Genomic DNA, 27993 nt, shown 5'->3' on the forward strand with positions numbered 1-27993 from the left:
TGGAAGTGTTGAATCACTATACGGTACACCCGAAACTAACAGAACATGGTATATTAACTGAACTGGAATCAAAATTATAGGAAGAAGAAATCATGCTCTAGCACGTGTATTCTTCCATTTGCGAGTCACCTTTGCACATCAGTGTTGGGCTTTACATAGTACTGTGAAATATATAACTCACTCAGGCTAATCCCATTTTCAATTAATCATATAGCTTAATTTTTGATAGGTCAACAAATTAAATGTTTACCAACTTGAAATATTTTCACCGCCAGTTTTCAAAGTGAAAGCCTGAGCCAAACTTTTAACCTTCATTAGGTATCACTAGATGAGAAAATGTAAAAATATAAAAGGTCAACTATCCACCAGCCAAAAGAAGTCCTCACCTAGTGAATTACCAAATGTCCTGAAGGGTCTTTGTGAATCATGTCCCCACTTTGTCCTATTTATTCCAAACTTTTCAACATTTTCCATATCTACCCAGCACCGCCCCCCACCACCTACCACCTAATCCTTCTCTCATTTTTTCTTCCCCTATTTATTAAACTGAAGTTTCTCTCACCCAGAGGAAAAAACAAAAACAGATTGTGTACATGCCTATGTGTGGTCTCTATGAACTTCATATTAGCGCAGTATTTCTACATTGCGGCTGATAATGAAATCTTTTTAGGAGCATCTTAATTTTCAAAGGTAGTGATGCTGATCTGGTTGGTCTGGGTTATGCCTGGGCACTGGGATTTTTATAAGTTCTCAGAGAAAATTCTAATGCTCAGGCCAGATGGAGAACCACTGTGGTGTAGTATGGAGACTTCTTTAATTCCTTTTCCTTCCCACTCTCTACTTATGCTGAGTATTTGGGTTCTCTGGCTTTTTTTTTTAATGCTTACTTATTTTTGAGACAGAGAGAGGGAGAGAGCACAAACAGGGGAGGGTAGAAAGAGAGAGAGGGAGACAGAGAATCTGAAGCAGGCTCCAGACTCTGAGCTGTCAGCACAGAGCCTGACATGGGGCTCCAACTCATGAAGTGTGAGATCATGACCTGAGCGGAAGTTGGACACTTAAGCGCCTGAGCCACCTAGGCGCCCCTCTCTGACTGGCTTACAAATAAATTAATTTGAAAACTGTATCTCTGAGTTCTTCTGGTTTTGGAAATGTCTCACTGGATAGATATGGCCACCAATTTTCATCAGATCTGTGTAGTTGTCTCCAGACAAGCAACACTTACAAAGTTGGCACCCACACTCGGACACTGACTCCAGCCCCACATCATGCCTTTCACCGCGACCAGCAGATTCCCATGATCTGGAAAGGGGGCATCCTGAATCCTAGATTCCAGCCACCCCGCAGTTGTGGGTAACCATGTCCATGGACAACTCCATCAGAGACCAAAGGCCTATAACATGAGTCCTTTCTGCCTATTAGCAGCTAGCTAGTCAATCCTGACTTCCGGAGACATTTTTTCTTCTATTTTCATTTATGAGGGTTTCGTGTTCATTTTTCTGAGTGTCTCCTTGCATTTAATCTGACCAGTGTGTATCTGCAGGTCCATTTAGAGCTCAAATGTGGGCAGAGGCCAAGGAGACAGTTGAGAGTTCCCTGAGACATGCTGTGTTTATTTGTGAAGGCTGCCATGCCTCGTACCACCGAGTGGGTGGCTTCAACAAGAGAATTTTCTCAGAGTTCTACAGGCCAGAGGTCGGAGATCGACTGTCAGCAGTGTTCATTTATTCCGAGACGTGTCTCGTTGGCTCGTAGATGGCCATCTCTTCCCTATGTCTTTGTATGGTTTTCCCTCTGTATGTGTCTGTGTCCTAATCTCCTTTTTCTGTATGCCAGATTGGGCTGGGGCCCACTCATACATCTCCATTTAACTTTACCTCTTTAAAGGCCTGGTCTCCTAACACAGTCACATTCTGGGGTACTGAGGGTTAGAACGTGAACATTTGAATTGACGAGGGAGGGGCATAGCTCAGCCCATAGTGAAATGAGAGTTTAACACCTCCTTGTCCCCCCTCAGCTGGGATTCTATTTGTACGAAACCACGCCTGGGATATTTGTTTTGGTTTACCTTCCCCGGCATGGGAGCAGAGTGTAACTTTCTGGGAGCAAACAGGAAGACGGTTCTACATAATTTAAAAATTCCATGATAAATGTAAGGTGGTAAACATCCAACTAAAAAAAATATAAAGGCTCTGAACGAAGGATAAGAAATATGGGACCTATCAACTTATGCAGCAGAGAAAGGAAAAATGTAAAATAAAGTAGCTGACTTCATGAAAACTCTGTATGTTGCATAATCTAGGAGAGATCTGATTTTAAATTTTCTGCTTCATGATCTTCATAAATGTGTTCATACTTGTCAGGAGGCAGCCCCAGTTTAGGGCTTGGAATATATAGTCACCATATGACAACTGTCTTAATTGGCCCATTCTGCTAAGTTGTTGATTTGTGCTGGGAGCCTGTTCCCATCCCAGCCCCCACTCCCCTTCTGTGCAAAGGACTCCAATTTGAACTCAGCTGCCTCCTGAAAAGCACTGGCGTGACGCTCCAAATACAGCGTGTTTTCAATCTCTCTACGAAGGTAATTCGCCTAAGATCCCCCTTTCGAAAATCGGAGTTACCACATCTGAGGATCCTGCCGGAGTCTATCAGTGTGTGCCTATGACAAGTAGGGCATGACGACAGGGACCTACCTTGAGGTTTGGGCTTAGTCAGCTTGCCACAGGGCTTGGAGATAGTGACTGTCTTCTGGCAGTCGGCATTGTGGAGGGCTCGCTTCAGACTTCCGGTCCTGGTCTTCAAGGCGGTATTCAGGTCACATTCTCCCCAGGCCTGGAACTGGTATTTGCACTCCGCTAAAGGCAGGGTAGGACCAAACAGAAATCTTTGAGCTCCTCTAGGAGTGCCAGAGAAGTAGGCACACTTTTGTTTTTCACTTTCTGCAGTGAGAGGATTATAGATTCACATGCAGTTGTAAGAAGTAATATAGAAAGATCCCTAGATCCTTCAGCCAATTTCCCTCAATTGTGATGATCTTACATAACCAGAGCCCGCTGGCGCAACCAGGAAATGAACAGGGATACATTCCACAAAAGTTATTCAGGCCCTGCCAATTTCAGGCGCACTCATTTGTGTATATGCATGTGTGCACACATTTAGTTCCCTGCGACTTGGCCACATGTGCAGATATGAGTGAATATCAATACCATTAACATACAAAAGATCTCCAACACAGGAGTCCTTCGGGTGAAACCTTTCCTAGCCTTAGCCTAGGCATCTTCCTCCCTTCTCGATCTCCTTAACCCCTGGCAATCACTCATCCATTCTCCATCTCTATAATTTTGTCATGTTAAGAACGTTACGTAGGGGCGCCTGGGTGGCTCAGTTGGTTGAGCGTCCGACTTGATTTCGGCTCAGGTCATGTTCCCAGGGTTGTAGGATCGAGCCTCCTGTCAGACTCTGCACTGAGCATGGAGCCCGCTTAAAATTTCCTCTCTCCCCCTCCTCCCCTCTGCCCTGCCTCTCACTCTAAACAAACAAACAAACACATGTTATGTAAATAGAATCATACAGTAGGTAACCTTTTGAGATTGGCTTTTTTCACGCAGCATAATTTCCTGGGTGTCCATCCAAGTTGTGTGTTTCAACAGTGAGTTTCTCTTTATTGCCGGGTAGTATCCCATGGTGGGATGGGAATGTATTACGGTTTCAGCACTCACCCATTGAAGGAAATCTGGGTTGTTTCCAGGTTTTAGCTGTCATAAATAAAGCTGCTCTTTACTATCCGTGTACAGAGTTTTATAGCAATGGAAGTTTTCATTCTTCTAGGGTAAATGGCCAAAAGTGAAGCCTGCATTGTATGGTAAACAGATGTTTGGTCTTACAACAAGACTGCCATCCTCTTTTTTTTTTTTTTTTAATGTGGCTATACCGTTTTACATTTCCATCGGCAAAGTATGAGTGATCTAGTTTCCCTACATCCTCTCTAGCCTTTGGTGTTATTTGTAATTTTAGTTATTCTGATGGATGCGTAGTATACAGTGACATCTCACTGGTTTTCACTTCCTTTTCCCTAACAGGGAAAAGAAGTTCAACACTTTTTTCAGTTGTTTATTTGCCACCTGTATTTTGCCTGTGGTAAAATGTTTGTCCCTATCTTTTACCCACCTTCTAATTGGATTCTTAGTTTTGAGAGTTCTTTATAAAGTCTAGGTATACGTTCTTTAAGACATACTTTTAAAAACTTTCCGTAGGGTCTTTAGGGGACCCATGTATATGTAAGACCAAATGTATCTGAATTTCACAGTGCCCTTATAGAAGTTACCACCATTCATAAAAAGTACCCCAAAGGTTATAGAGAAAGAAAAAAAATACAGTGAGTATACCCATTGTCCTTCTTCACTGACTTACAGGTCAGAATACATTTCCGCAAACAGTAAGAACGATTGGGGCATTGTGAACTACCATGGCCAAGAGAGACAGAAAGTCTGGAATGTGGAAGAAACAGGTAATCTGGATGTTCAATAGTGGGTTTAAAAGTTGGAAGTGTTGGGGTGCCTGGGTGGCTCAGTCAGTTGAGCGTCCGACTCTTGATTTTGGCTCAGGTCACGATGTCAGGGTCGTGGGATTGAGCCCTGCTTTAGCACCGTGCTGAGCTTGGGGCCTGCTTAAGTGTCTCTCTCTCTCTGTCCTCTCTCCTCTCTCCCTCCTGCCCCTCTCCCCTGCTCATGATCTCTAAAACAAACAAACAAAAAAGGTTGGAAGTATTGAAGGACTCCTTCCCAAATAGGCAGATGAGGCCAGCAGGAGCATGGCAATAGTCAATGAGAGAAAAGTCTGTGAAAAGTGGCTATAAACAGTCTTGCTGGAATTGAGAAGTCAGTCTATTAATCACTGTGGATGGTGGAGAAAGATGGAAACGGAGAGGAGGCCTGAAAGTCACAGAAAGTGGTCTGGAGAAGGAAGAGAATAAACAAGAGAAGTGGGAAGGAAGGAAAAAAGAATGAGAAATCAAAGAAGAAGAGGAAAGAAGAGAGATCGATGCACCCTTAGGAGGGGTCAAGGGTATATAGTTTACGTCCTGACTGGTACAGCAGTGGTTCTTGATCTGGGACTGTTTTGACCCCAAGGGTCATCTGGCAATACCTGAGACATTTTTAGTTGTCACAGGTGATGGAGGTGGGGAGTGCTACTCGAAATAAATAAATAAATAAATAAATAAATAAATAAATAAATAGCAGTCAACCTCAAAAAAAAAAAAAAACAAAAAAAACAAAAAAAAACAAACCCAAAAAATATCTGAGGGAAAAAATGCAAGCATTATCGCAGAGCATATGATTTAACCAACAGGACAACAGCATTATCGCAGAGCATATGATTTAACCAACAGGACAACAGGAGCGGGACTTACCTCCAAATTGCTTTTTCCAGTTGCAGGGGATCTTACATCTCTGGGTCTTCATGGTTTGCTTACACTCAGCTCCAGTCCGGGTGCCCTCTCGGGTGCCCAGCCCACAGTCCCCGCTGGTGGGCACACACACACTCCACTGCCATTCTCCACAGTCAGACTTCTTCACTTTTTTTTCTGGAAGGAAGGAAGGAAGAACAGTCAACACCTGGAAAACCCTGATTCCTCTAACAAAGCTCATTCCAGGGCGTGAGGTTGTGAGGTCTGTGCTTTCTACCTCCTTCTTCGCTGTCCAGTAAATACTGGCAACTTGATACATCTTAGCCAGATGATTGGCTCAACGAATGATCCAGAGAAGGGACAAGGAAAACTGAAGGAGACAGAACGTTAACTGAACTCTTACCATGTGCTAGGGACTGTGCAAGTGATTTAATGACAGCTCCTTTTAGAAGCAAACACTTCTGTAAAGGATGGTCAAAAACAGCGAAACGAAAAAATCAGGAAACATTCTGTTAGAAGTAATGGCTGTCAGATTAGCCATTTGTAAGGCTAGTCAATGACTTGTAAGGCAAGTCAATGTTCCTTTCTCTGTCGTAGAGATGGAATAATGTAAGATGAATGAGGTGGATCACAGACCTAAACAGACTCCCAGCCCTACAGCCTGCTATTTTTGACACTGGAAGTGACATAGAAAAGGTGCTATACTGCTCTGAGCTTCAGTTTCCCCCTTTATTAAGATAACATACAACAAAAATTCCTTGCAGGACTCTCTTTGAGGGAGAGAGGCAACACAAATAAAACACCTACTTGCTGGTCAGTGTTCCGTACAGAGTAGCTACTAATATGATCATTATGTTAATAATCATCATCTATATTTTAGGACTGGTGGAGGGGAAATCGATGGGGGTGGGGGTGTCCCTTAGATTCTTCTAAATACTTGGAAAGAAGGAAGGGAGGGAGGGAGGGAGGGAGGGAGGGAGGGAGGGAGGGAGGACAAAAACCAGGAAGTTGGATCAGATGGATGTTAATCCATAAACAGTCTTGCCTTCATAACCCTACTGCTTACCTGGTTTCTCTTTCTTCCCCGCTTCAGCCGTGTCCACGGCTGCCAGAATGAAAATGAATGCCAGGAAGGCAGCTGCAAATTTTCGACGCTGCTGCAGGTACTGTTGGGACTGCATTCTAGGAATAAACAGAGACACAGAAGAAGGTGGTGTCAACCTAAGGCAGAGAGAAAGGTTTGTGGAACTCCTTACTGCAGGGCTCCATTTTCCATTTCTAGGATGTTAGATTTTAGGGAGATTTGCATCATTGCTCTTGGGCAAAATTCTATCTTTTCCCTCCGTCAGTCAACGAAGTGTTCTTCTGCAATTAGTCAGGTATCCACTGATAAAAATAACAACACTTCTCCACGTAAGAACTTCACACCCAATCATTTGCTAAGTACGACTCGAGAATTACGGAAGCCAAAGAATTTTCATGGCATGTTTTTGACTAGACTCTCGCAATGAATCTCGCTGATGGTGACACATGGTAATGCCAGTAACTATAGTCTTCTTCATAACTACGCAGGATTCCTAGAAACAACCATGGTGTTGTAGTCCACATGGGTAATCTGAATGGACACAACGGATTATCTGTGCCAGTATATGGTTTGCCTTTATCTTTAGATGGGTATGTGTCATAATGAGCAATATCTTATTTTTTAGTTTCCCATGATTATTTCATCATCGCTGTTCCATTATTCATTGGTCTACCGAAGAGTGCAGCACAAGACAGAGGTAGAGCCAGCATACTTTGGTTCATTTCAAACACACTTACAAGCTCACATAAAATCGAAAAGTCATCTAAATTCTAGGATTTAATGAAGGGATTACACTGGTTGTAATTTGAAATTCTCCACATTTGGTATGAATCAAAAATCTCAGAACAACATTAGAAAGGCTCCCCTGGAACTTGAAGTCACTTGTGACAGCCAATTGTCAACATGGTCACCCGTGGTTATTAGCTCTGAGCATTTTGTTTTTCTAGAAGAGTGATTTTTACATTTCTTTGAGTGTGAACAATAAAACCTATACACACACACACACACACACACACACACACACACACACACAGAATTGAGATCGTTCTGTTCTGCAATTTCTCATTCAAAATCATCTGTGAGATGATATCCTTGTCAGTGAATCTGTCTCCCTTTCTGTGATATTGGAATGCTACCCTTTATTAGTATTTCTTTTTCAATCGATGACTTGGGACTCTATCGTATGAATGAAGCTTATTTCATTTACCAATTAAAATGAACAGTTTGATCATTTGGTCCTTTCACTGACTCTTAACTCCTAATTAGCTACTCGCCATCCTCATCACTTACTAAAATCTAGTCCTAGATGCTTTGTTCATCCTCCTAATGCTAAATTTTTATAACTATACCTCACTGCTGGTCACTCAGAAATGTTCCTATTGATTCTGAGACTTTTCCTGTGCCTTCCGTTGGGCACGAATGACTTGAAGAGCCAGTCTAGACTTAGTGGCTGGCAAGGCTTCCTGGAGTTGACTGCCCTGTGCATCCATGATGCTATACATTATCATATATTTGAATATCACGTAAAGTTGTTAGGTGCAAAGTGAATCAAAGTGGAGGTCTTCTGTTGTTTTCTCCAAAGGCTGTGCGAGAACCTGCTCACAGTGACTTCGCCACTTTGGACGCAGAGAGATTTCATTGGAGTTTTCTTAGAGGGTAAATTAACTTTTACCTTCAGAACTTTTGATGTACTTCTTTCCAATTTGCCTTTATGTTCAACGATAATCTACAGATACCTGAAGCATTTAGACTGTGAATTAGAGTCACGCGAAAATTCAGAAATTCCCACTGAGAAAGCACAGTTCACGAGTGAGCTTTCTGGCCACACAATGGGCTGATCGTTGTATAGCCTTGTAATACATACAGCAGGAGGAGAGGACAGGAGTCTTAGGAACCCCCTGAAGAACCATGGCCAGCTGGCAGAAATAGAAAGGATGCTTCCTTCCATGACTAACACAGGCAGACAGTTATTAATAGAAAGGTGCTGATACTGGCTAATTGTAACCTTGGCATTCCTAGTTTTACATTGCTAAGTTCTTACTTTTATATTTATTTTCAAAAAGCTTTCTCTTCCGCAGGTTAAATCACTTAATTTCAAGGGCAAAAGTCCCACACAGACCAGAATTTCCTAACTGTAAGATTGTTTTGAGTCACCAGGGGTCTTAGTTGGCTCACCCGTTGTATGGGCTGAGAGGAAGGAAGGAGAGTTAGGAACCGGATGAGAGCTGCAGACTTAAAATGGAAATGTACCCTCTCTGCTTCTGATATTAATTCAGGACAATTCAGAATCTTAAGAAAGGGGTAAATGGTGAATCTCAGCTTTCTTAGGTGCACGAAGGAAAAATGCACACAAGTCCATGTGTACAGGAAATGACCTGTGTACAGGAAATGTGATCAGCACTAGGTTTGAGTTGGAAAATATCTTTCTTCTTCTCACTTCCCCTCCTCCTCCTGTTTTGCTTACTATGCTGCCTGAGCCTATATTTTGATAGCTTAAATTTTTTCTGGCCAGAGAAAATGAGTAAAGATTATTTAAGAGAGTAAGGGGGTTTAGGAAAGGATTAAAGTGATCCCCAAATTCAAGTGTTCCCAAACAATACCCAATTAGCATGCTGCCGCCTGCTGCTGTAGTCAGTACTTGAGTAATTAGTACATGTATGGCTAACAGTTCCCCTGCTTGTGGTATTTGCACGGCTGATGATTTGTCCTTAGCATCAAGCAAAGGCAAAAGTTCTCCCTGTATATGTTTAACCCCATCTGCTCTCCAGCAAGGTGCTAGCTGGGCAGAGGCAAGGGCATTGATCATAGCTTTTTTTTTTTTTTTTTTTTTGCTCTGGGGGAAATAAAACAATGGAAGGCGGCAGATTGCTAAATCAGCCGTTCTTTTGAATCTTTTCCTTATTTTCACCTTCTCTTACTGCCATCTTTCGTTGGACTTACCCAGACAGATTTAATTTCATAGGGTTTAATGGTAAAGTGAAAGACTGCCATAGAGGGATGGTGATGTCTGGAAATTATTGTTGAGTTAATCTCAATCACTAATACATCTAAAGCTCAGAGATGAAAGGAAATGAAAGTTAAAGAAACCAACTCAAAGGAAAGGTGTTAGTTTATTAAATCCTCAGCTCTTCCCTAGAGAAAGAGCTGATGAGAATGAAAAAGAGGGCTCCTCCTCCATTAGCATTTTAATAGGATCTAGAATTTTAAAAGGCTATCGATGTCTGGTGTAAACACAAGACAAGGATGCTGGAATCTGCCCCTTAGTGACCTGGTTGGAAGGACCAACGTGGGACCTGGAGACAGAAGCTCTGGCTCACACTTCAGCTCCACCACCTAATTTTGGGAATGTTCTCGGGCAAATCCCAACCACTGGAACAACATAGCAACTACTTGAGAGGCTTGCCATGAAAATGCAAGATGTAGACCTAGAGCTAACCCCACAACATTAAGAAATGGCTTATTAGTTGCTCAGTAAAGTTAATTCACCCCTACACTCTTACTACTTACTACAAGGAAATACTTCTAACTTTTTCAACTGAGGGATATGGACATATAGCATTATATTAGTTTTAGATGTATAACATACTGATTCCCTATTTGTATACATTGCAAAACAGTATTTCTTTTTATTGAGAAATAACAGGTATCACACTTTATCTAATATTATTCAAAAGCAAAAGACCAAAAAAAAACAAAAACAAAAACAAAAAAAAGAGACCGACACGATTTGATTAATGTCAACTAAAGACTTGTTCAGCATTATCAGGGCACAAATTCATTCTGCCTTTGGACTTCTTAGGTTAAAATACATTCAAAGACATTTATGCCCCGTAAAATATTTTTTTTTGAAGTTTGTGGAAGTCCAAAGGTTCCATGTTGAGAATTAAGGAACGTGTCAATGAAATTTAACGTGTATGAAATGGGGGGGGGGGGGTCTCACTTTGTAACTATACTTTATATGCCCTTTGTGCAGAGGAATCATTCCAACCCCCTCTTTTTGTTTCAAACACCTAGGCTAGGGCCCCAACCCACAGGAGCCACACTGTAAACAGTTTGCTGGTGAAAAATATCACCAAAACATGGCATCCAAGAGAGGAATTAATATTCATGCTAAACAGATTTCTCAGTCCTCTGTCAAAGCCAGGGGATCTGAGATTTACTGAAGAAATCGGGCTGGAGACAACAGCCAGAATCTAGAGCAGCGTCATACGTACGAGAGTAATCAGTGGATGATTTGTAATGCTTCTGCAGCACATATTATGTATCACTAGACTTTTCTAGACGTTTTGTGATCTATTTGCCTAAGCTCCTGTGACATGGTAATTTTTTGACCTTTTTATTGTAAAATAAAACAGAAGATACAGACAACTACACACAGTATACAACTTAGTGAATTATAAGATAAATTAATTTTCCACTCATACCCAAAGGCTTTCTACCATGTTCCCCGTCCCCACGACGGCTCCGTACCAATGCTAACATACAGTAATTCCGTCTTTGCATTTCTTGAGGGTTTTATTCAAGCGAGCTTCCTTAGGCACGTCTACTTTTAAAAACTGATGTCTTTTAAATTGCTTTCATTATATAGGATTCTCCTCCAGCCCCTGTTTCCTTTTCTTGCTTTTCACTTTTTACAAGAACCGGGCATTTCAACCTTGTCCATAGGTTGTAGTTTTGGCATCTATCAAGCCGCCCGATCTGTCTTGATGTGAGGATTCAGATGGATTCTAAAAGTATGCCTCCTTCCTCTCCCCATTAGCACAGTATTTCATTAAACATTTTGGGACACCTACCTTACGCCAGCCACTGTGCTGAATTCTCAGTATATAACAACGACCAGTGAGAAGCTGTTGCTCGTTCTCACGAAGCCTGCGCTCCAAGAAGGTTTACGCTGTCAAACAGCCAATTATAGTTCAATATGTTCTGACAAGAACTACAAAATGTTGAGCGAGGTGCCTGGGTGGCTCACTTGAGCACCTGGCTCTTGATTTCGGCTCAGGTCATCATCTCATCGTCTGTGAGATCAAGCCCCGCGTCAGGCTCTGCAGCACCAAGCCTCCTGGGATTCTCTCTCCCTCTCTCTCTGCCATGTGTGCGCTCTTTCTCTTTCTCAAAATAAATAAATAAACATTAGGAAAAAAAAAGAATAACAATACGTCACGAAGTATAAGGGAAAGACAACTATTTTGCATTTCTCTTTCTTGGGTATAAACTAAAGACAGGGATTCAGTTAAGGCCAAAGACTTAATTTCCCATAAGTTCCCTAAAATCAAACAAAACCACTTACGGTCAGGAATTCTGCTAAGGAGCATTAACTATTAATCGTGGACCTGATGATCTGAATATAAAATTCAATGTCTATCTTATTTATCAGAAGGGATTTTAATTTAGTTTCAGGGAGATTGGTTAGTTCATATTAGGAAGATATTCACTTAGATAACAAACATTTATTGTACTATATGCAAGGACCTGTTTTAAGTACTTTATAAATATTGACTAATGTTAATATTAATATTTGAAATGTCACAAATGGTGTATTAACATACTCAATTATTCACAAACTGTGTATATAAGAGTTGCATCCTTTGTAGCATGAAGTGTTCCATGTGGTGTCGGGGGGGGGGGGGGGGCGGGGACAAGAAGTTAACATGAACTAGAGTGCTGACCGCGTGGTGCTTACATTTAGCGGGCAAAGTCACAGAATAACAAATAAACAGCTAAGTAAATAAATTCATAAATAAGATAATTTCTGACACAGTCAATTTTATGAACAAAGTGAAAAGGTGACGGGACAAAGAGTAAGTTGAAGAGGCAGGGTGGTTACAGATGGCTTCTTCCGTATGACTGAAAAAGAACCAGAGGAATATTGTATCTCTTATTGATAAATATTTTGCCTCATGGCCCCCTCCATAGCACTTTGACTATGCCTCTTGTCTTCTGACATGGAATTGTCTTCTTTTCACCTCCAAACTTTTATAATTCTTCTGGAATTCAATAATTAGCCATCCACTCCTCCCAGTCGACCTCGTTCTCTCCACTCTGCTACAATCTCTGGATCCGCATAAGGTCTGACCAACAACCAACAGTTTCTCCCTCCTATTGACTTGCTAGTCATCAGCCCAGTCAAACCTGAAATCTTACAGTCTTATAATCTGTGTTAATATCTAGTCTCATAATTAAAAAATAAAACCAAATCATAGGGTTTTTTTTAATTTTTAAAGATTTATTTATTTATTCTTGAGAGAGACAGGGCATCAGCAGGGGAGAGGGAGAGAAAGAGAGACAGAATGTGAAGCAGGCTCCAGGCTCTGAGCTGTCATCACAGAGCCCCACATGGGGCTTGAACTCACGAACCACGAGACCCTGAGCTGAGCCGAAGTTGGATGCTTAACCGACTGAGCCAACCAGGTGCCCCCCAAATCATAGCTTTAAGGAATATTTACATTTCCCAAGAAAAATAATGACCACTGATTATTTAATTTAAACATGATATCCCATAGTGTTCTTTGCTCATGTGTTCTGACTTGGTAATATAGTAGGAAACCCATTTTGACTAAAACCATGTAGCCCTTTCACCTCTGACTCCTATTAATGTTTACAAGGATGTGTAGGCTTCTTGAAAATGGCTTTCTAGGGGCGCCTGGGTGGCTCAATCAGTTAAACGTCCGACTTCAGCTCAGGTCATGATCTCGCGGTCCGTGAGTTAGAGCCCCGCGTCGGGCTCTGTGCTGACAGCTCAGAGCCTGGAGCCTGCTTCGGATTCTGTGTCTTCCTCTCTCTCTGACCCTCCCCCGTTCATGCTCTGTCTCTCTCTGTCTCAAAAATAAACATTAAAAAAAAAAAGAAAATGGCTTTCTACTTCAAATTCAAATCTACATACACAAAAACATTCAGAAATGAGAACGGAAAAAAGAAATCAACTGAAGCAAGTATTCAATGGAAACCAGTTTGGGTACGCTTTACAATATGATAGTGATGTGAAGGTGTGTTTATTCAATTATTTTGTGGAGCCACATGAGTTCAAAAGGGACTCGGGTTGGTTGTGTTATTCCTTTACTGCTTTCATTTGTTACAATCAAATGAAATGTTACAAGCTGGGAGATCGACTTTTAGAATTTTAAAATGCTCTAGTTTCCTCTTAATTTTTTTTTGTATCTGTTGCAACTTGACATAAAGGAACAAGTAAGAGTTTTACAGTAGGTCAGACCTGAGGCTGAATCCCAACTTGGGCTAGGTAATGAAGCAATACATTTAATTTCTCTGGAACTTATTTTCTTTAGCTGCAGACATGGATATAAAGTCTGTCCCACCATGTTTGAGATTAGTGATTATGCGTGAAAAGTGCCACGTGTCTTTAGCCAGGAACAAGTACTTATAACTCTCTGAACTCAGGAACATTGTGTTCCAATCAACTGATCTTTTGCTCATGCTATCCCATTGCAAATGGAAGTTCTTCCCCAAATCTCTCTACCTGGCAAACTCTTATCACCTCCCAAGGTTTAGCATAAGGGATTTCACCTTCAATGAAGACTTTGTTGAGGCAACATTATCTTCTTTATTGTTGGAGTTTCCTGTGCTACATCCATTCGGTAGACTCTACTCATTTGCACCCCCTGAATATAGCGGCATATTACCGACTCTATAAACTGTAGCACATAAAACTGAAAAAATAACATGTGCCCACTACACCATTATATTTAGTAACCAATCATTTTTAAGGCCTTTGATTTCTCTTCTTTTGTTACCATTACTAGCCACCGACTCTCTCTTATAGTTCTTTCTTAAAAAAACAAAACAAAGTAAAAACATACATTATAATTGTAACACACAGAGCCAAGTAGAGAATAAAAAACTGCCCTGAAAGGCAGACACTAAGAGTCAACAGGGGTTCCTAAGGTTCCTAACTAGCTAGTTGACTGGCTCCCAAACACCAGCCAGGAAGTAAATTCTCATCTTCAGAAAGCTGCCAACAATACAAGCCATGAGCCTTTTGAGGTCCTATTAGAAACCACAATGAGATACCACCTCACACCTGCCAGAATGGCTAAAATTAACAACTTGGGAAACAACAGATATTGGCAAGGATGAGGAGAGAAGGGAACCCTCTTGTACTGTTGGTGGGAATGCAAACTGGTGCAGCCACTGTGGAAAACAGTATGGAGGTTCCTCAAAAAAATTACAAATAGAACCACCCTATGACCCAGCAACTGAACTACTGGGTATTTACCCAAAGGATATAAAATGCTGACTTGAAGGGTCACATGCACCCCAGTGTTTATAGCAGTGCCTATCGACAATAGCCAAATTACGGAAAGAACCCAAATGTCCGCCAAATGATGAATGGATAAAGAAGATGTGTTGTGTATATATATACGTATATATACGTATATATATATATATATATATATACGTATATATACGTATATATATGTGTATATATATATACGTATATATATGTGTGTGTGTGTGTATACATATACAATGGAGTACTACTGGGTGATGAAAAAGAATGAAATCTTGCCTTTTGCAACATCATGGATGGAACTAGAGGGTATTATGCTAACTGAAATAAGTCAGTCAGAGAAAGATACATGATTTCACTCATATGTGGAATTGGAGAAACACAACAGATGAACTTAGGGGAAGGGAAGGAAAAATAAGGTAAAAACAGGGAGACAAACCCTAAGAAACTCTTAAATACAGAAAACTGAGGGTTGATGGGGGTGGGGAAAGTGGGTGATGGGCATTAAGGAGGGCCCTTGTTGGGATTGAGCCCTGGGTGTTACATGTAAGTGATGAATCACTAAATTCTACGTCTGAAACCAATACTACACTGTATGCTAACTTGAATTCAGTTTTTGAAAAAATCATATTGAAGACTGGAAGTGGGAAAGCAGACAGAAACGGAAAGTCATCCCCGGGGGGACGTGCTGAGCGCTGGGTGTTATGTAGATGCAAGGGTAACTAAAATACATTTTAATTCAGGTATTTTTTTTAAAGAGCTAAAGACCCTTGATTTTGGAGTTCATTATTTTTAATTTAAGTCAGCTTGCTCCGCCTTGCTCACGAAATGCTGAGTATTTAGAGAGGTAGTTTTCTTCTAAGGTTACAAACGGTCAGTTCGACAAATATGCCACTGTAATTTTATCTTTCCACATTATGCATTTACTTAATCATGGTCATTTCTTCTATCTTCTACATTTGCGAGCTATTTGTTTCTATGGGGAATTTAGTAGTTTTAATTTTATTTTTCCTTACTTATAGGTTCCTTTTCCTTATTTTCACTAACTCTTCCAAAATCATCCTATTGATTTATTCTCGAATGGTTTGATCACGGCCTCAGATTCCTAAAGTCTCACATAAATAGGCATTATGCTTATAATGAAATCTGTTACCAAATCAGCCCTTCATTTTGGCCATGTTAAGCTGCCTTATTTAAACACTAAGCCTTGTAAAGATTGTGTCCCAAGCACATGCAGGCATAACCTCAGGTATACTCTGTTCACGGCACAGAAATAAATTCAACAGCATCCCACCTTTGATTTTAACTAAGTGCCTATCAGGTTGATAAAGTAGGGCATTCATTTAATTTTGTATAACTCAATGCCTCTAATATAGGGAAACGTCAGGCCCAAATATTTTTATGGCGTGGTGGCACCTACTGGAGAAGTGTGATATTTAAGGACATTTTCCTTAGACATCTATTCACCAATTTGTAAAGCACCTGCTAAGGGCCAGGTCTCTGCTGGGCACGGGAAAACGGAAAACGAACATGATACAGGCCTCCCTCTCAAAGAGCTCTAATGGGAGAAAAGAGAGATAAATGAGTGCAAAGATTCTCTGTGGTAAATATTATGGAAAAATTACACACACAGTGTTATCTGAGTGCACATGCCCAAGGGGTAATTTTGCTCAGCAAGTCAGAATGAGTTAGAAGAGGTAGGGCATTTTTGTCTGTTTCTTGAAAAAAAAAAGAAAGTTGAAGCCTCTTAAGAAAGGAGGGAAAGAAGGGAACTTCAGGCAGAAGAAACCACACAAGCAAAATGTGTGAAGATGTGTGTAATACATTCAGTGGCAAAAAGTAACTAGAATGTAGAGTATAGGGTAGAAAGCAACAAAGATGGGCCTCAAAAGGAGGGTGAGAAAATGAGTACATCTTGGGAGCCGGGAGAGAGGAAGACAGAGAGTCATTCATTCTGGAGAAGAGAAGCAAGGGAAGATCAGGGAGAAAAGGAAAGGTTGCTTGTTGTACAAACGTGGCTAAAACTGTAGGTTACCACCAGGGGTCAGGCACTGCTCTCAACCGTTCATCCAGATACTCTTGACGTGATTCCTCTTGGCTGTGTTTGTTGCTGTTGTATCAGTTTATAGAAAATTTTAGGGACTTTAGTTCACTGTGGGGTGTTTATTACAAAGGTACTAAGAGTTAAGAACTAAGACTCAAAGACTTCACACACACACACACACACACACACACACACACACACACACTACACCCCTCTGGTTTTCATTAGAAAAACAAAGTTGGGCTACAGCAGTGATTTTTAGAGCACTGGTGTTTCCACAGGGAGCCATCAAGGGCTGCTGCAGGGCATTAAGGGGGTCCTGGGCAGGTTTGTCGAAAGCCTCCCGTGTCCCTCACCTTTATCTCTGCTTTGGTTAGAGCAGCTCTGCTTTACCTACTTTCCTTACTTGTTTCTGTGTAAGTTTCATTGGTCAAAAATGAAAAATAATTTAATAGTCACTGGTCTGGCCAATCTCAAGTCTGTACTGGATGGGATATGACAATAATACAAAACTATTTGTTTAAAAAGTGGAACTGGACAGATGTCTCAAGGTTGATGGTGTAAATATGAAATATTTGACACATGGATTTGATTTACTAGTATCTAAAAATATTTTTATGTTTATATTCGTTAGGAACATTCAGTCAGTCAAGCATCTGACTCTTGATTTCCTCTCAGGTCGTGGTCTCACGATTCATGGGACTGAGCTCTGTGTCGGGCTCTGTACTGACAGTGCTGGGCCTACTTGGGATTCTCTCCCTCCTCTCTCTCTGCCCCTCCCTCTGCTCGCATTCTCTCTCTCTCCCTCTCTCACAACATAAACATTAAAAATTTTTTTTTTACAGTTTATTTATTTTTGAGAGAGAGACAGAGCACAGGTGGGTGAAGTGCAGAGAGAGAGGGAGACCCAGAATCTGAAGCAGGCTCCAGGCTCTGAGCTGTCAGCACAGAGCCCGACACGGGGCTCAAACTCACAAACCGTGAGATCGTGACCTGAGCCGAAGTCAGACGCTTAACCAACTGAGCCACCCAGCGCCCCATAAACATTTTTAAAAACATGAAATATATTTTTATTATCCAAAATACCTTGCTTGTGGTATTAATGGGAATTTACATAATTCCTATATGTAAAAATAGGAATTTTACAACTGTATATTTCAACTATTCCAAACTTTATAAGAAGGTGACATGATTTTATCCTCTTATCAAAAGTCGAACACATATAGTCTAATAAGTACGATCATAATTACGATGCTAATACAACAGAAAATCACGAGGCATTAAAAATTTTGTTTTACTACTATGGAAAGAGAAGAGGCTTTGGGCAGCAAGATTTCCTCCACATTGACTCCATCACTTATTACATCTGTGATCTGGACAAAGTAATCCGTCCTTTATTCCCAATGGAAACTTTTATCCTCCCTCTATGGAAACTTATTCTGCAGGCTTACAATCTGTTTGGAGATTACAATGAGATAACAGATAAAATATGCCTGGCATCTCAGGTGCTCCATCCCCGGCAGCTCCTGCGGTTCTTAGAGGAAGATAAGGGGGTGGGACAGAGTGTATCTTTGTGAAAGGATATCAAGGACAGGGTGGCAATATGACCGTTTAAGATGGTTTGGATTTCGATAAGTAAATCTGGAATGAAAAGCATGCCAGTGGGAGAAATGGAATTAACCCAAATCTTAGGTGAGCCAGCAAGAGACTTAACTGCAAGTAAACTATAGTTTGGTAGTAAGAAGAAACTGTAGAGTGGACAAGCTGCAGTCATAGCGGGCGGAGCTTTGAAACATTATTAGTAGATATTTAGTGACCACTTACTATATGCAAGATGATAGGGTAGGCCACCAGGGAGACGCACATGTGAATTATACTGATCCCAGGAACCCTGTAAGATCACTAACTCATTACCGACACCAAGGCAACAAAATACACACCATGTTTTGTGTGAGCTATAAAAATGCTGTCACTGGGGCGCCTGGGTGGCTCAGTCGGCTAGGCGTCCGACTTTGGCTCAGGTCACGATCTCACTGTCCATGGGTTCGAGCCCCGCGTCGGGCTCTGTGCTGACGGCTCAGAGCCTGGAGCCTGTTTCAGATTCTGTGTCTCCCTCTCTCTGACCCTCCCCCATTCATGCTCTGTCTCTCTCTGTCTCAAAAATAAACGTTAAAAAAAAAAAATTTAAAAAAAAATGCTGTCACTGAAAGCAAATGTGTTTATGATAAAAGAAGAGTGCCTAATGTTCTCTCCAAAATCTCTTCTGAATAGTTGTAGGGACATTTCTCAATTTGGGGCAGTAAAAATCAAAAGAAAGTCATCTGTATTGACACACTGAGTTCGTTTCTCAAAGCAAGACTCAACAGTATTAACAAGTCATCAATAAATGACCCATGGCGACTATGAACACAAACCCATACTCATTCAGCCTAGCTCAGCAAGCGCCACAGGTCCTCTACCTTAGGCTGAGCAGTGGCTTCATGGGCCCACACAGATGCAGAAATGTATTTCAACTTTCATGTTACTTTATAAATAAAGGAGTATAAAGCCTCTTTAGGTGAAACAAAAAAGCAATTATCGACAAAGCCAAGACCAGTTAATTCCAACCTTACACAACTTTCCCAGCAAGTAAGAAAAATAAAGAATATTCATTAACTCATGTGGCAGTGTAACCATCGTGTCAAAACCAGACCAGAAAAATGAGGAAGTAAAAGAGAAGGCCCTTCTGATGAACAGAGATGACAAATCCCCTAAACAAAATGCCACCAAAAATCAATCAGGAATTACCATGCTGGGTTTGTTCCCCAAAATGCAAGGCGGGCTTAACAGTCAAAAATCAAGCATCAACCACATGACAAATTAAGAAGAAGAAAACAAACAAGTATAAACCTCAGCTTCAAATAAAAAAGTATTTCTCTCAAGATCCCTACCACCTTTTCACACTCTTCTAAACAGGTCAGTACAGCTTTATTAACTACTGAGTTCAGATGGGATCTCTAATAACTGGTGGCTTTATCTGTTCAAATGAAGAGACTCGATTAAAAACGTAATTAACAGAACAGCAGGCAGATTTTCACATTCACTAATATACTGCTAAGCAAATGAAGGTTATCGCATATCACTATGTATTACTGGGAGGTAAAGAATAAATATTGTATGGCTGTGTGATGAAGAGAATTCTCAGGGCAGCATTTAGCACCAACTCAAAGAAGCTCATCTACATTTGCTACATAAGTCAAACACCTAATGAAAGTGCCCACCTGGGAAGTGAGACTTTTGAAGAGCGACCTCAATTTGTTGATCAGTCTGTCACAGACTATCAGAAAAGGAACCAATTATTGGTTTTGATTGCAAAGAAATGACAGAAAATCTTTACCCAGTAAATCTTCATTGTATCTCAGAGGCTATTCCAGGTTTCTCAACTCAAGAACCTAGGATTACCAAAGAACCTGCAAGCAATAAGATTCTATTCAACTAATATGTTGAGTTCATTAATGTTGCAGGATACCAGATCAATATACAAATATTAATGATATAACTTTGCAAAATATGTGTCTATCAAAGGATTTTTATCTAGAATACATAAAGAATATTTACAACTCAGTAAGAAAATGCAATAAAAATGTGGGCAAAAGAACCAAACAGTTTTCAAAGAAGATCTATAAATGGCAAATAAACACATGAAAGATGTTTAACATTATCAGGAAACCCCCAATCCTACATACTCACTCAAGTCACTTAAAGACTGACCATAGCAAGTGTTGGCAAAATGCTGAGTAATTTAACTCTCATAGTCTTCTGATGATAACCACTTTGGAAATCATTTTGGCAGTTTCTTAAGAATTTAAACATACACCTGTCATACAAACCAACTACTCTACTAATTAGGCATTTTCCCAAGAGAAATTAAAACTTAGGGCTACACAAAGACTTGTCCACAAATATTCATAGAAGCTTAGTTTATTTATAATAGCCCAAACAGGAAGCAACCCAAATGTCCACCAATGATTGGTATACCCATAGGTTATCCTAGTAAGCATAAACACACAAACAAATAAACAAATAATTGACATATGCAACATGTATGAATTTCAAAATAATTGTGCTGAGTAAAGTAAGTTACTCAAAAAAGTAATTATGTACTGTACAATTCTCCTTTATAGAATTCTAGAAAGTGCAATTCAAAAAACAGATCATTGGGGCGCCTGGGTGGCGCAGTTGGTTAAGCGTCCGACTTCAGCCAGGTCATGATCTCGCGGTCCGTGAGTTCGAGCCCCACGTCAGGCTCTGGGCTGATGGCTCGGAGCCTGGAGCCTGTTTCTGATTCTGTGTCTCCCTCTCTCTCTGCCCCTCCCCCGTTCATGCTCTGTCTCTCTCTGTCCCAAAAATAAATAAAAAACGTTGAAAAAAAAAAAATTAAAAAAAAAAAAAAAAACAAAAACAAAAAACAGATTACTTAGATATAGAATTTGGGGACATTGGGAGGATCATGATAGGAAGATTATAAAGAGGCACCAGGAATTTTTGGGAAGTGATGGACATATTATCTTGATTGTGGTGACAGTTTCATAAGTATACACATATCAAAAATCATCAAATGAAGGGATTAAATTTGTGCAGTTTGTGATACATCAGTTAAATTCAATAAAGCTTTAAAATAGTACATATCAAAGAATTATGAAGCAGGGCATAATCAAGAGAAACTGCAGTCAACAGAAATAGATTCCAAGATGACATAAATGTTGGGATTAACTGAAAAGAACACTGCAGATTTGATAAATATTGTCAATTCCATGAGAAGATGGAAACACCACAATAATAAATGAAGAATCTTAGGAGAAAGATGAAAACTGTAAAAAAAAAAAAAAAAAAAAAAAAAAGGATCGAATAGACATTACAGAACTAAAAAAAAATACTTATGGAATGTTTACTGGATGAGTTAATAAAAGATCAGATATAGCACAAGAGAGATTCACTTAACTTGAAAATAGACCAAAATAAATCATCTGAACTAAAAAATAGAGGAGTAAATTAAAAAACAATGAATAGTGCTTCAGTGTCCTGCGAGGCAGTATTAAACAGTCTACACATGGCAGTTAAGGAGTCCCAGAAGTAGAGAAGAAAAATAATGTGGCACCAAAAGTATTTGAAGAAATGATAATTGAAAACTTCTATAGTTTGATTAAAACATCAACCCACAGAACCAAGAAGTTTAGCAAACCCCAAGCCTCATAAAAATAAGATATGCTTGGAGTGCCTGGCTGGCTCAATCGGTTAAGCGTCGGACTTTGGCTCAGGTCATGATCTCGCAGGGGATTTGAGCCACGCATCGGGCTCTGTGCTGACAGCTCAGAGCCTGGAGCCTGCTTCAGATTCTGTGTCTCCCTCCCTCTCTGCCCTTCCCCTGCTCATGCTCTGTCTCTGTCTCTCTCAGCAATAAATGTTAAAAAAATTTTAAAAATAAATAAAATATGCCTCACGTTGGTGCTTCATAGTCAAACCATTGAAAAGAATATGTAAAGAAACAAAACAAAAAAACCTTACAAGCAACTGGGGAGAGAAGTACATTACCTAGACTAGAACAAGGATGGCTTCCCTTGATTTAAAGAAAGGAAGCAAAAGACAGTGGAACAACATCTGACAGAGAAAAAAAATCGCAAACTGTAATTCATATATTTGAAAACAGAGGGCAAATAAATACATTCTCAGGAAAAAAGCTGAAAGAATTAGATGCGGACAATTTTTCTTTATAATGAACTCTAAACGTAGTTGTTCAAATTGAAGGGAACGGTCTATGGCTGTGTATGTATTATTGATGTTCAAATATATGTTACAGATAATTATATCCATATATATTATATACATATAACATTATAAATATTATGTATTGTAAATACATTGTTGTAGGCTTTATAGCACACGCAGAAGTAAAATGTATAACTACAATTAAATAAAAATGAAGGAAAATGCAATTATACGGTTTTAAGGACTTTCGCATTTTACATAAAGTGATATAATGTTCATTTAATTATTTAATTTTTAACATTTATTTATTGTTGAGAGACAGAGACAGAGCATGAGTGGGGGAGGGGCAGAGAGAGAGAGAGAGAGAGAGAGAGAGAGAGAGAGAGAATCCGAAGCAGGCTCCAGGCTCTGAGCTGTCAGCCTAGAGTCTGACCCGGGGCTCAAACTCACGCACTGTCAGATCAGCTGAAGTCAGACACCTAACTGACTGAGCCACCCAGCTGCCCCAATGTTCACTTTAAATACAAAGTTATATGTGAAAGATTACATATTGTGATCAACCCAAACCCATCAGGAAGGGAGAAACAAAGGAGCAAAGAACAGATGGAATAAAAAGGAATAGCAAGACAGTATATTTAAACCCACACAATGAATACTTGCATTAAATACAAAGACACTAAATATATGAACCAAAACCCACAGATAGTCAGACTAGAAAAACAAGCAGTACTGAACAGTATGCTATCCATAGGAGACACATTTTAAATATATATATTTTTAAAAAGGTTGAAAGTAAAAAGATGGGGAAAGATATTCCAACAAATCAGTGATCATAAAAAGGCTGGTGTGTGTATAGTCGTATTAGTCAATACAGACTTTGAGACAGGGACAAGTAACAAAATAAGAGAGATATTTTATAATTATATATATGAAATTTTGTTAGGTATAAACCCATTTGGTATTATGTCGAGATAATACCAAATGGGCTTATACCTAAAAAAATTTTCAAAAAACATGAATTGCTCACTGATAAAACTAAAGAAAGAAATAGACCAAGCCAGAATCAGAATCTGAGGTTTTTAAAATCTCTGATTAATTGAAATAAATAGGAAAAACCCCAGTATAAATGAACTTTACTGGATACCAAAACCTGACAAGGACGTTCAAGTATACACCAATGTTCCTAATGAATATAAACATAAAAAATATTTTTTAAATACTAGTAAATCAGATCTATACATCAGATATTTACAAGCTAACAAATCCTCATTTATTTATATATAAATCCTTATTTATTTTTTTTTATTTTCTTTTTATTTTTTAAAATTTACATCCAAATTAGTTAGCATATACTGAAACAATGATTTCAGGAGATTCCTTAAAGCCCCTTACCCACTTAGCCCATCCCCCTTCCCACAAGCCCTCCAGCAACCCTCAAAAGGCAGTTTTAACAATTGAATGCTAATGCATTTCACTGCATTAACAGGGTACCAGAATGATAAAGAAAAGTCACAGGATCATTTCGACAGATGCCAGGAAAGAACGGAATCAAATCCAACACTGTTTATGTGTAGAAAATTATGATGCACTAAAATCCAAAAACTGCTGTAATCATTTTTTTTTTTATGGGCATAAAACAATTACCTAAGTATGTCCAGAGATTTTAAGAAATGCTTCCAGGGGCAACTCATTTTGAGTTTAGTCCCAAAAAACAGAGGAGGGGAGAGAAGGAAGAACATTCAGGCACAGGCCTGTCGATTGGAGTGAGTGTGATGTATTTCAGGAATCAACAATTAGTGAAAGACTGCTGGAGTCTTGGTGAGAAAAGATGCGCAAGAGGAGCTGAGGGAAGCAAAGTTTCTTGCTTGTAGGTGAGGCTCCCGTGAGGACTGCAGTGACAGTTTTACTTTAGGAGGAGACACCAAGCTATCAAGAATGGGGAGCACAAGGGACCACGATCAGCTGTGAATTTCTGAGGACACCCTGAAAGCAAGCGGTCAGCAGAGCGAATGGAGGACAGGGAGCTAGAGTCAGGGAGGCCGAGAGCGGGCCACCTGACCTATTCCAGGTGACAAGGACCGAAAACTGCGACATGGAAAAAGGCGTGGAAGTGGAGATAAGAAAAAAAGCAAAGTTATTTACGAGAGAAAATTCATTGGATTTGTCAAATTAATTCAATCTACTCTGAACAGAGAAATCTCGGATATATCTCCCGAATTCTGATCTTCAATCCAGAGACAGGTGTCAATGGAGAGAACAGGGGCTCAGAAACCGCTTCGTAAGCAATACGTACTGTGATCTGTTCTGAGGACAGTCTTCTAAGCATCCGGCATGTATTCAGTGCGATGTAATTCTCAGCAGATATGATTGCTTTCAGATTACTTTTCAGATCAGTAACTGAGCCTTAGAGACGTTAAGTGACTAAGGCTGAGAAAAGTAGTAAAGATACGTTTGGACATGTTGAGTTTGAGGTGTCAGCGGGACATCTGAGTTGACATCAGTTGTAGTTATGGATCTGGAAGAGAGCTCTGGTCTGGTGATCAAACGTCAAGCAGCGTCAACATAGGCTATTTGAATGAGTGGGAAGCCCTGAGACTGTCCAAAGAGACCAGACAATAAGAAGACCCAGAGAAAGAACTGAGGAGGTAGGCGAAACGGGAGAATTCTAGGTTTTATTTAAGTGAATTAGGGGTAATGGCAGAGGGGTAAGGGCGAAATGAGTACGCAAAGGGAGTCGAATAATGGCAACTGAGCAAAGGGGAAGTTTTAAGAAGTAAAAAATGATGAATGGGGACAAAGTCTACAGATAGGTGCCCACAGGAATTAGCGATAAGAAGTCACTAGTCATCTTACAGAGATACGTTTCAGTGTAACTGTGACGTTATAAAAGTTAAGATAACATTAACATTAGTTTAGAGACTGTTTCTGGCCAGTTGAATGTCCTGTGTGACTTTGCCAAGTTATTATGTTAGAAGAGCCTAATAAATATTCAATGGGACCTAATGAAAGGCTTTGAGAACTGGTACAAATGGAAAAGACTGTCCACGAGTCAAGGGACCAAAATGCCCCATTAGCAAAAGGGGTCGGTGTGACCCAAAAGGATGGCAAAAACAATGACTCTTGTTAGAAACAGAATCCAGTGGGACCCTTTCAGGTAATTTTGCTTAGAGACAGGATGCTTTGACTCATGAAAGAAGGAAAGAAACAAGAGACCATCTCATTGCTTTTGCTTGTGATTGAAGGAGCCTTCGGTCTGGAGACTTTGTGTTTTGATAAAGCTCTAAAGATGACATCCGTACCTCTCTCCTGAAACCCTTATCGCACAAAGTGCTACCCTAGGGCCAGGCAGCCTCTGCCTCACCTGGGAGCATGTTAGAAATTCAGATTCTCAAGCCCCATCCCACAACTTCTAAACTAGAATCCACATTTTTTAAATCTTTTTTTTTTAATGTTCATTTTTGAGAGAGAGAGAGAGAAAAAGAGAGAGCGCACGCGCAAGTGGGGGAAGAGCAAAGATAAAGGGGGACACAGAATCCGAAGCAGACTCCGGACTCTGTGCTGAGAGCCCAACAACACAGGGCTCAAACCCACGAACCGTGAGATGACGACCTGAACCGAAGTCGGACCTGGCTTCACTGAACCCCCAGGCGCCCCTAGAATCCACATTTTAACAAGTTGAGATCCTCAGGTGAAATCCTATCTACATGGAAGTTTAAGACACGCTTCTTCCTAAACCCTAATTTATAAATAACAAAATTGAATGTTTACTAATTACTTGATTATTTATAGTCCAGATTCTTCCAATAAGTTTAAGGTAGGTTTTAAAGAGGTATACATTCCAGAAAGATTAAAAAGTAAGGAAAAAGGCAAAAAGAAAACTCAATGTAGGGAAAGATAACAGCCACCATGGAGTAAAAGCTTTGCCCGGTACTAAGAGCTTTATCTAACTTTTAGAAGGATGAAAGAAGGCATCCTTTAGAAGGCAGTCAGTATTATTCCAGTTATACAGGTGAGACAAAAAGTGAGAAAATTCAGATAACTTGCCCTAAGTCCCTAGATCCCAAAGTCTGAAAAGCAGGGTTGGACCTAGACCAGCTGAAACCAAATAAGACGTGTGCTCTTAACCACCAAGTTGAGAGTAAAGTTAAAATACAAAACACCTGTTACATATTCTTTATTCCAAGTGCTAACAATTTACTCTTTCAGCCCTACACTTTCTAGAAGCTGATGTGAAGAGACTATAAGAACAACATGCATAGAGTCTGTATTTAATTCTCCATCAAAATGTAATTTGTGTGGCAGGAGAGTACACTATTTTTTTTAGAGGGGCTACACATCTTTATAAAAATGTGAATTATGCAAAACCTCAACAAGCCAAAATGTATACTCATTTAAGATCCTATTTCTTAGCTAATATGTATATAAAATATATCCAGAGGAATTTTCAAGATTATAGGAAAATCGTGTACAACGTTTAAATGCATGACTGATAATTCATTATTCCGAACTAGAAAATAAGTGCATGGCAAGTGGCAGAAGAGAAGCAGAAGACAGGGTCAGGAACTAATCCCTCTCATTCAAGGCCATCTTATCCATTGGCCAGAGTCTAGCCCCCTAGGCTTTTTGGAGGTCCTCAAATACGTTTGAGATTTGAAAACAATGTCTCTAAAACAAGAAAAAAGTAAAAACTGATGTTAGTGTTTAATAATGGCTACAATAAAGCATTATGTCAACTTCATAAAGTATAATGTTTAGCAATGAAAAAATCCACTACACTTGGAAACCATCTTCAGATTAGATTTTCTCACTATAGGAATTCTTGGGTATATGTAGTCTGGAAATGAATTACTTGCAGGAAAATAATTTTCTAAATCAAAATTACAAAACATGTTGCCCCTCTCCCCAAAATGTGTGTGTATATGGAAATAAATATACACATATATTTATTACATATTATGTTTTATCTCCTGTGAATATACATATATCCTGTGAAGGTATTAGAAGTCCCTCCCCTTCATAAAGGTACCAAAATAAATGAGGCTCCCTGATTTCCAGATCTCCTTCTCTCTCCTCTGTCTGTAGTTTAGGGCCTGTACTAAGCTGGGACGGAACGAGAAATATCAAAGAATGTGAAAGCTACCCGTCCTTCCCTCCCACCCCATGAGTGAAGTCCAATCACTTCCTACACAGTTCCCACACAACTAGGAAGTGTCCAGATGGGTACTAAGACACTGCAAGGTAAAGATGTGATGTGTATTTTCTCGGTTTAGCTTGCAAAAGCTGGGTTATTAATGTCTGCTTCCATACCATGAACAAAGCCCTAGGATAATCGAACAATTGCCCAGGAAGCCATTTGGATTGAAGTTAGCCTCTCCTTCAAGAACGGAAGAGCTAAAACTTGCCAGCTTTGATTTGCACGCCTTTCAGCTACTAGTTCCAGCCAATTCAGTTCATACAACTCCAGCTTTCAT

General features: G+C 40.0%; 1 protein-coding gene across 2 annotated transcripts in view; it reads right to left on the bottom strand.

The window, feature by feature from the left end:
- PTN (pleiotrophin) overlaps positions 1-27993 on the bottom strand; it is a 101074-nt gene that overhangs the window by 18523 nt on the left and 54558 nt on the right. For both annotated transcript variants that reach the window (XM_019452879.2, XM_019452878.2), the window contains 3 exons: positions 6474-6589; positions 5411-5584; positions 2694-2855 (listed from right to left, as the gene is read on the bottom strand). In XM_019452879.2, coding sequence (XP_019308424.1) covers positions 2694-2855; positions 5411-5584; positions 6474-6588 — 451 coding nt within the window. In that variant the 5' untranslated portion in view covers position 6589. Of the gene's footprint in view, positions 1-2693; positions 2856-5410; positions 5585-6473; positions 6590-27993 lie in introns of those variants that run through there.

The sequence above is a fragment of the Panthera pardus genome, unplaced genomic scaffold, assembly GCF_024362965.1.
Source record: "Panthera pardus isolate Hobbes unplaced genomic scaffold, ASM2436296v1 HiC_scaffold_8, whole genome shotgun sequence".
In the NCBI taxonomy this organism is placed as follows: Eukaryota; Metazoa; Chordata; class Mammalia; order Carnivora; family Felidae; genus Panthera; species Panthera pardus.